Source organism: Trichoplax adhaerens, genomic scaffold (assembly GCF_000150275.1).
Source record: "Trichoplax adhaerens TRIADscaffold_1 genomic scaffold, whole genome shotgun sequence".
NCBI lineage: Eukaryota > Metazoa > Placozoa > Uniplacotomia > Trichoplacea > Trichoplacidae > Trichoplax > Trichoplax adhaerens.
This window is the reverse complement of record NW_002060943.1, coordinates 1672357-1683105: the sequence shown is the minus strand read 5'-3', so window position 1 is coordinate 1683105 and position 10749 is coordinate 1672357. Positions and strand designations below refer to the sequence as shown.

At 31.0% G+C, this 10749-nt stretch overlaps 1 protein-coding gene across 1 annotated transcript; it reads left to right on the top strand.

Annotated features, from left to right (window-relative positions):
* Positions 1-7079: 7079 nt before the first annotated feature.
* TRIADDRAFT_19184 (uncharacterized protein) lies at positions 7080-9840 on the top strand (the record flags this gene model as incomplete). Its single annotated transcript, XM_002108434.1, has 6 exons — positions 7080-7379; positions 8181-8269; positions 8500-8629; positions 9304-9377; positions 9490-9588; positions 9702-9840. The coding sequence occupies 6 exons, from the start codon at positions 7080-7082 to the stop codon at positions 9838-9840; spliced, it is 831 nt and encodes a 276-aa protein (XP_002108470.1).
* Between the last annotated feature and the right edge of the window lie 909 nt (positions 9841-10749).

The following is a 10749-nucleotide window of genomic DNA, read 5'->3' as shown; positions in this document are numbered from 1 at the left end:
TCTCAGCTACTGAAAATTAACTTAACGCTGCATAATTGTAACGTAATAATGAAAATAAGAGCATTAATAAAGGCGATTACAGGATCAAAGCCCCGAAATTTGTAGCTATAGAAAATTAGCAAACTTGAACACTGCACAATTCTACCAGACCAAATGCACGCAGGCATTCATAAAAGCTATTCTAGAGTTAACAGCAAGAAATTCCCAGTTACAGGGGATCCATTTAACACTGTACGACTATATCACTGTGATGAGGATAGGAGCAGCAGTGACATAGTCAAGAGCAATGAATTTGTAGCGATGGAATATCAGCTTATTTTAATGCTACATGATTCTAATATGACGATGAGAAACACAAGTAATCGTAAAAGCTTTTCTAGAGTTAATCGTAACAACTTTCAGCCACAGAAAAACGATTCAATTGAATATTTGGTGATTCATTATGTGTCAGTGATGGAAAGAAGGGAGATTTGCAGTTAATGAAAAATCGATTCAATTTAATACTGCTTGATTCTATCACAACAACAACTCAGGCATTTAACAAAGGTCATATAGAATTAACAGGAAAAAAATTTTCTGCTACAAAAAATCAATTTAACATTGTATGATTACAGTAGATCGCTATGATGAGAGTAAGACCGATGGTTATACAATGAAGAGAAACAAATTTGCAGGGATAGAATGCTTACTTATTTTAAAGGGCATGATTCTATCACGACGATAAGAAATACAGGCAATCATAAAGGCTCTTCTAGAATTAATCGTAAGAAACTTTCAGCGACAGAAAAACAATTTAATTAAATATTTTACGATGATATAACGGTGGTGAAAGAAGGACATTCATAAAGTTTTTAAAAGATCAAAAGCAAGAAATTTGCACTTATAAAGAGAATCAATTTAATTAATACTGCTTGATTCTATTACGACAATACAGGCATTCATGAAAAGCCGGTATAGAATTAACAGCAAGAATTTTTTAGCTTCAGAAAACTAATATAATTTAATACTCTTTGATCGTATCACAGTAGTTTAAATGTGAGTATTGACCAATGCTCTTAGAGAATGAAGAGCAAGAACTTTACACTTCCAGAAAATCAATTCAACACTGGATGATTATATGAGAGTGATGACAACATGGGCAATAATTATTGGGCATTCATGAAAGCTCCTTTAGAGTTAGAAATGAGAAATTTAAAGCTACAAAAAATGAATTTAATTTATGTTATTTAGTTTTATTATAGGACAAATTTTAGAGTACACCGCTAATAAAAGTTCTTAGAGTATTAAGAGCAATATATTTCCAGCCACAAAAATTAGTTTAAATGTACCATGCATGATCTTATCGCAACGATAAACATAAAGACATTAATAAAATCTCTTGCAAAAGATTTCTAATAATATAATGGAAAAGAAAAAATTTTCATCTGCAAAAATTCTATACGATTGCCGTTGATAAATGAATGCTGAACTTGTTATACTATATTCTACTGTCATAACAACTTTGATATTTTTCATCAATTTTGTATTTGCCGTTCTATTTTACTTATGTTGTAACTGTAGCAAAATTAATGCAAAGGTAGAAAGCTCAAATGGAATAATCCTGGCGCTAATTTTAATAATTATGCCTATCCTTGTAAGGCATGTTAATAACACGATGATTTCTTATAACATTTACTGTATATCCTACTTCATGAAGCATGAAAAGGTGCTCTATTTTATATGCCCAAAATTTTTCGGAAGCAGATACTTTATTTGGCATTTCTGCTAGTAAAGCAGATTATTTAGTGCAAAAGAAAACCTCTATTTATGATCTGCATATTCACGTAATTTAATAGATCGACGGATGCAGATATAATTTGTAATTATTGCAATTTAAATGAACATTCTAGATATTTCGGATAGGTAGACATCTCACGAAATCAACAGAATACTATCAGTGTTGGAATGGCACCGGTAACCATTAATTAATTGTCCAGGTAGGATATTTGCTGCGGAAAGCTGCTGTGATCATTCAATCAATGTCATATAATTGATTCCAATTACCACACAGCCAGATAATCTAGTTTACAATTCGCAGTAAAGGTGAAGGATTAGAAATAGCTGCTAATAAGTTAGCGAAAACAAAATTGCTATAAATCTTATGAAAAATAATTTATCAATGTAATTTAAGCTACGTAGTATCGACATAAAAACGCCTTTCAATATCCGACTATTTCGAATTGATAGATTCGTGATACCATTCTATAATGCAGCTGAATTAGAATTTATGATTAATCAGCACCGTGTGGTTTAAATTCAACTATTGCAAAAAAAATTTATTTCATTCCATAGTTGACTTTAACTATTTTAGACAACCATTCTATTTAATTAAGTAGCATGGTGCTATCGTCCATTCTTCAACCTAGCAAAATAGAACGTCTGAAAAAGCGATTTACCTTGGTACTAATGTAGCTTAAGCCCCAGGCATCAAATGAAATGCCATTTCACGCCATAATTGATTTTAACTGCTCTAAACAATCATTCTAATTCGACTGAAATATAGAATAGTATCATAAATCTATCAATCCTAAATATGATTGAGTAGCATGGGATAATATCATTTCCTCAACATAGCAGAATAGAATGTCTCTGGAAATGTGTTTTATATCGATACTTATGCAGCTTAATCCCCAGTTATCGAGTTAAACACTGTTTTATGCAATAGTTGATTTTAATCGTTTAAACAATCGTTCTAATTCAATTGCAGTATAGAATGGTGGCATGAGTCTATCAATTTTAAATAGAATTAAGTTGCATAGTGCTAGGAACATCAATTCCTATACGTAGCAGAATAGGATGTCTTGGGGAAATGTTCTATATTGGTACTGATGTAGCTTAAGCCTCAGGTATCGAATTAAGTATAATTTCGTGAAATAGCTGATTTTTATTATTCTGACCAATTATTCTAGTTCAACTTAAGTCTAGAAAGGTAGCATAAATCTATAAATTCAAAATAATTGGATATTGGAAAGGCGATTTATGTTAGTACTACTGTAGCTTAGCACCAGGAATCAAATTAGATTTCATTCAATCGCTGATTTGAACTATTTTAGACAAGCATCCAATCGAATTAAATAGCTTGGTGCTTGTTAGCATCACTTTCTTAATATAATAGAATTGTTTGTCTCAAAAAAAACATTTTATGTCGGTACTAATGTAGCTTAAGCTTCAGGCATCGAATGAAATACAATTTTATGCAATAGATGATTTTAACTGTTTTGAACAATTATTCTAATTCAACTGAAGTATAGAACGATATCATGAATCTATCCATTCGAAAAGATGGTATATTGGAAAGGTGTTTTATGTTGCTACTCAGTAGCTTAAGTACCAGGTATCGCATTGAATTCCATTAAATTGTTGATTTGAACTATTTTGAGCGACCATTCCATTAAATTAAGTAGCATGATGCTTGATAGCCCCGCTTCCTCAATGAAGTGGAATAAAATGTCTCGGAAAAAGCTATTTATGTTGGTGCTAAAGTAGCTTAAGCTCCCAAGTATCAAATTAAAAAAAGTTCTATATAAATGTTGGTTTTAATTTTTCTGAACGAATATTCTAATTCAACTAAAGTATAGAATTGTGGTATAAATTTATCGATTTGAAATAAGTGCATATTGAAAAGGCGTCTTATGTTGGTACTACTTTAGCTTAAGTACAAGATATGAAATTAGATTTCATTCAATTATTGATTTGAACTGTTTTGGACAACCATTCCATTAAATTAAATAACATAATGCTGGGTGGCATCATTTCCACAATATAATGGAATAAAATATCTCGCAAAAAGCGTTTTATGTTGTTTCTAATGTAGCTTAAGCCCCAAGTATCGAATTAAATACCGTTTCATGCAATAGTTGATTTTAAACGATTCTAAACAATCATTCTAATTCTATTGCAGTATAAGGAATTGGCATCAATTTATAAATTTGAACAATCAGACTTCTTGACTGCCCATTTATTATAGTTTCCTAAAGTTAAATCAATAAGACAAAGCCATATTGTATCTAATCAAGAGATTTATCGTAACTATCGATTTGTCTAAATTGTTATTTAGCGTTAATTAGTTACTAAATAATGCAGTAGATAATGGAAATATGAAATAATAGCACAAATTAATTTTAAATTAATGCAGGTCATCAATATTTTACAGATGCTCGTCACATTTATAGAATTACTGGAAAATCATCTAGACAGAGTTATCTTTTCTGTACCCACTGATTTCAATTTATTGTCTTGGCAAGGCATTTAATACGACGTAATTAATTAGCAATAGTATTACTAATCATTCCAATAGTTATTGAAGAGCTGAATAATTAGCATAAACAATAGGTAATGGCTTACTGATTCTATTCCTTTGGTTATATGTATTCTTTTATGTTTAATTAGCGTGGTGTAAAAAAGGAATCCTATTTAATGTAAGGTTAGCAATGATTCAGTTTAAATAGAGTGTTTCATGTCTCAAATAATAATGATCTTATTACATGAATTAAGCATAGAAGATAGTCACTGTAACAGAAGTTGAGAAATAGAGTTAAATAAAATGCGATCGCCTTGAATAGAAGTTTGTATCTTTTAATGTTTAGTATACGTACGAAAAATGGAATCTAACTACCATAAATAAAATGATCAGTAGTTTTGTACACAAAGTCACTCTATTTCGATCATCATGAACAGACGCTATGTCTTCCAACGCTTAGTAGATGCAGGAGAGATGAAATTAGAATGCCCAAAATAATTAACCAGTAATTTTGCATCTTTGTTTACAGAAAAGGTTAGAAAAAAATAAGCACAGAATAAAGGATATTTATCCTTCGATTGAATGATATGCTAGCCAAAACTAAGAGAATGAATTTAAGATAGGAGATACACGTTTGTATATTGGTTACTCGATATTAAAAGGTCTGTGATATCCTGTTTAAAAATGAACTAACCTTGACCCAGTATAATTTTAAAGCTTTCTTAAAAACATTAATAAGGTATAGAAAGCTATTAGTTAAGCAACACTATCAGCTGTCCTATACCTTTCTCTACATAAGTATACGGTTTATGTATGGCAGCTATTAATCGCTGTTAGTAAGATATAGTAAGCTATTACTTAAGCTGCACTACCAACTGTCCCATGCCTTTCTCTAAATAAGTTCGCAGTTTATCTATGGCAGCTGTTAGCCTCTATTATTATTTTAGTGTATTTAGAATATACTGTAACTATATCCTACTCTTAAATATAGATATGTTGTATTGCTCTTATATTTAAACATATCTACAGTCCGCTTACTTCACATTCATATATAGGCTACTGTATTTAGTTATTATATTACTCGCTGTTTGCTACAATCATCAGCTATGTTGTAACCTGTTAGGGTATATGTTGTATCTAATTCTACAATCCTATTCTCTGCATGTGCTCTATCTTTAAACTATAAATACCGCCGTTTTCCACCTCAGAAATCGTTCGTTTCCTGCTTAATCTTCACACGTTACTCACGGCAGCTTGCACGCTGGTCTACCGTAACTACCTCGCTGTACTTACTTTACTACTTAAAATAAAGTATAACTTTTATACAACTTTTGGTGTACTTATTGTAAATGGCAACTAAATCTCAATCCTCCGAGATATCGAACCCTCAATCACAATTATAATTGTAATTGTTCTGAATAAGTTCACAGTTTACCTATGGCAGCTGTTAACCTCTATTATTATAAATGTAATTGTTCATCTAGCTAAAGTCAATAAGTAATTATTTCTAATAGATATCTGTTGGGGAATATCATTACAGTTAGGTAACTTAAAAGTAGGCCATTGAGCTAACTACAGTAATATACAAGTGACGCTATAATACGGTAGTTCTTCATAAAATGCCACAAAATTGCAAATACGCAAACCTTGCAAAACAGCATGCTAAGCTCAAGCCTTTACAATATAGGATTAGTCCACTCATCGATACACTATGGCTGAAAAGTATTAAAAGTTTTCTAATATCTCTGATAGTATAGATTAAAATTGGCTAATTTATGAGAATTTGGAGCGCCTAACGCTAGCGTCTACTGACAAATTCATTTTATCAATCCTACTAACGAAATAAATCGCTTAGTTGCTTTCCTTTACTCAGCGAATTAATTATTTATCTAAATGCAACCAAGGTTGAGTAATCTAAAAAAACAAAAATTTACAAAAAAGGGACGGAGATTATCTTGACTCTTGGAATAATTACTATTCTAAATGCATACAGAAGATCTAACTACAATCTTATCAAAGCAAGTTTTACTTAAGATTCCAAAAAGACCTTAAAATCGTAATCTAAAATTCTCATCTTTTAATACACCATATTCTTTATAGTATAATAATTTTTTATAAGTTATATGAATTACTGCGAGACCATTCATCTCGTGATCCAATTCAAATCGATATAAATTCTCACCTGATAAAAAGTAATATCTCATGCAGAGCTGAATCATCGAAGACTAATGGATTCAAATATTAAACTTTAGCAACGAATATGTATTGATATAGCTGACAATTTGTGAACGGAGAGGAGATCATAGGTTAATCCTTATCATATACTATTGCATTGAAGCTGGAATGATCCCTCAATATTGTAGTGTAGCTAAATTTTTTCTTAGCAAAATTTTCACGGCCATCGCTACCCTATCAAGAATAACAATAGCAATTGTTCGATTATAATTAATGGAAATAGCAAAAAAATCAATTTATCAAGTTTAATAAAATTAAGCCCTAGGGCATGGTGTGAAATCAATTATTTAATTAACCCTAAAAGCGATTTAAATTAAATATCGGTAGTGTTTTAATATATTTTAGCGTTAGCCAATAAATCCGACGAGTTAAAAACCATTATTTCAACTAATTAGTTTATACATCTGGACTATTATACTTTTTATAAAGGCTCCTCTTATTTATTATGCAAATGCAAAAGCATACTATAAAAGCAGAATTTTGAGTTTACAATTCATCACTTTCACGGCCTGCTATCTACCAAAGACATCTTGCTAAACACAATTAGTCTTTTTATTGAATCAAGATGAAAATTCTTCTCTATATCTGCTTGATTTTTGCCTATAGCCAAGTTGGACTGTCCCATTATCGATATCCATTTTATGGACTAAGTGATGATGCTGGTACAACACCTAGGATTGATCAAATCTTCATTGGACGCTGTTCAGATTATCAAGCATCACATACTATGGAGCATGAGGTCGATTGCCATGAATTATGGATGACATTTTCTAGCGTTTTCGCTAATTTAGATCCTTGCAAAGTACAAACGGCTGGCTATGATAAATTCATAGAGAAATCATCTGTGCCAATTCCTCAAGATGGCGTAAGATACTCATATCAGCTAATGCTTAATAGCGAATAACTTGATTGCTTTATACGCGCTACTTCGTCTTTATCCTTCGCTTAAATTTAGATAAAGTGATAAAACCAAAAATGAATGATACATTCAGTATTCCTTTTCATTAAATAGCTATTAATTAACATTACTGCTTTATTACTTTTATGTGCTACGTATCATGCTCACCTTTCGCCAAAAAATTAGATAAAATAATAAGATCAAAAATAGATGATAGTCTAAGTAATTTACACAGTTCATCAGAAATCGTAGCTATCGATTAATACTAGTACTAAGTGTTTTGATTACTTTTATATGCACTATATCGTCTTCATCTCTCGCTAAAATCGATATGATGAAATCATAAATGAACGATAGCTTAAGTATATGTTACAGCTAATCAAACAGCGTTTACTTATTTTATACAGCTAATCAAACAGTGAAGAGGTCAATGATAGTTATCGACATTGTTATTAATATAATCCAAAAAGATACGTAAAAATATTAATAGGAAAATGATATCGGTTAAAATAACGTACTTTTAGCTATCTAGGAATTATATCATGTTATAGGTATGCATGTATGGGTAATAGACTAGCAGAGATGTGCAGACATTTAGTTTCCCTTATATATATGCAAACATAAATACTGACATCTTTCCTTTACCCAAGTGCATTATTAAACATGCAGTTCTTGGGCTATTAATAAGATTGGCTATATTCTGGTATTTGCAAACAATTATGATATTCAACACTTGAATCTTTTTCCATTTTATTTTAAATCGTAAAGTCAGTATTCTGGTCCGGAACATATGATTTCACACATAGTTACGTAAAAACTGTTGGAAATTTATATACACTCGAGGATGTTTTACCGGGGTAAGTGGCTGGCATAATCATTTATATAGAAGAGCTACAACTAGTTTCTTTGGTGAGCTAAATTTTAGTCGATACGTGTAAAATTTTCAATTATAATGAGATCATGACGCTTATTTGATTAAATCCGTATTTAAAGGCGAATTTATACTTAAAAATTACGCCGAAACAAACAATTAAATTTGTTACTTGACGAAATCGAATCATAATTATTGTTTTCTGGTAAATCATAGATATTTAGTCAATAGCTTAACATGGTGTGGCCAAGAAAAATCTCCTGGCATCAACTATGAAACTTGCTCAGATCCACAAGGATGTAATAAGAATAATACATACGATTTCTGGGCAAAAATGTCGACTTGGGTAGGGATATATTCACAACTATAAAAGTAGTTTGCTTGTGTGTTATTACCTATAATTTTTTTTCTTTTATGATTGGTAATTGTTTTGCAATTTAGTATAATACTTACGTATCATTTATAAAACGTCAGCTTAGACAAAACTGTATTTTTCCATGTTGTATTCTGTTAATTTTCATTGTACGTAAAACTGTAACCACATGCGGCTCTTTTGTAAAGTTCTGCATAACAAATTTAAGTCTTCTGTTTGCGGCATACGCATTAATTTAATTAAAAAAAATAGTTACAATCTGTTTTAATCTTTAACTTAAAATCTAAAATAGCACCTTTAGTCGTTATGTTAATAGATAGTTATAATTAGTGTCCGTACTATTAATGAATGATAAGTGCCTTCATTCCGTACTTAGACTGTCCATATTATGCATATATATATTTATATATTTCAGCCAACGATAGCCAGCTATTACACATAATGGCAGGGATCGGATTTTAATCAGATCATATATAGGTGTACGAGTATATATTTAAAAGAATACTTTAGTAAAAATATTTCATTTTGGTTCTTTATCTTGGAAATTATATGGCAGTAAGATCAGAGATTACACCTGTTAAATCATTTCTAATGTAGTATTAGACAATTACTAATTTAATTTGTCTATTAATTAATCCAATAATAAGTTTGCTAAAAGTGCCAGTGGGTCTGTTCAAGTGATACTAAATGCAGGCCGTGATCCAGCTTTCGCATCAGATAGGTAATTTATATTTCAAGAGCGATTATTTTACAATTTCTATTTTCGTGGATTTAGTTGATAAGCGCATAATGGTATCAAAGTTTCATTTCTATTACATTCTTGTATTATGAAGCTTCTTCGCCAAATTTGAATTGCCCAATCTCCCACATGATAAAGTAAATAAAATAGAGATTATTGTTGTTCATGGCATCGACGGTAAAGATAATCCAAAGTAAGAGAAATACATCTGTTTTATATTTTTGGGAAGTTCTGGATGAAAACTAATTTTTCTTTTCATACTCATAAACTGACTAATCATATATTATTATAAAACGTCAGGGAGAGGTGTGGTTCAGGTTCAATAAAAGAATTGCAGAGTCTGATAGAACAGTACAACTTCGCTTGGACCTGTGCTGATAATCCAGGGTTAATTATTATATTTACATTTCGTTTTAATTTTTACCTTACTTATCAAAAAGAATAGTTTGTGATAGTCTAAAGAGGAAACCAGGATAACTATTACACGATAACACGTTTCACTTTATGACTAATTTAGGTGAAAATGAATAGCTAATGTCTTTTACTAATTTCTTTCAAATGTTTGTAGCCCTATATATCACCATCTCTGTACCTCTACGCCCGATACTATCCGATGTCGAAGTATTCATGGAGTTTCTAGGATCGTTCTTTTGGCAGCTCTAGCATCCGGTGGAGTGCTTATATTTATCTTAGCAGGTTTTATTATTGCTCTATTGTGTGAAAGAGGGAGGGCAACAAGATATTTAAAGATGGCACAAAACGTTAAAGCTTAATAAGATTAAGTTATTTCGTTTACTGGCTAATCCAGGAATCAATTTTCCATTTCTTAAAATTTATAGCAAGCTTCTAAGCATAAGTATATCTTTGCATTATTTAGACCTCTATATACATGTACGGTGCTTAACAATAAGTGATCACTGAATGTATCTGTCAGTTTTACCTTATTTCATACCTCATATAACTACAGATGTTATCTATCAATGTCTATTGATTGATGATCTGCCGTATTCATACAAGAAACTACGACTTGAGTTAACATAAGTGAAAAGCCTGCATAGATGTAGATTACAGTTTCATACACATTTCAGGATAATATGGGTTGCCTAGTTAAGAATATTTCGATGCCTTTATCGTGTTATTATATTTCACCGGAGTAGCCGTTGTATCCTTAGTTTGCAACTTTTTTATTTGGAAAGCCAGTTACTTTCAGCATGTCTGCGCATATATGGTTATTGTACTTGCCTTAATAAATAATTTACGTTAAAAGCATACTTTCTTGATTGATAGGTGTTATAATTAATCCTGATCCACTCAAAGCTGCTATAAGATCGGAGGTTAACTCTTCATAAATTAC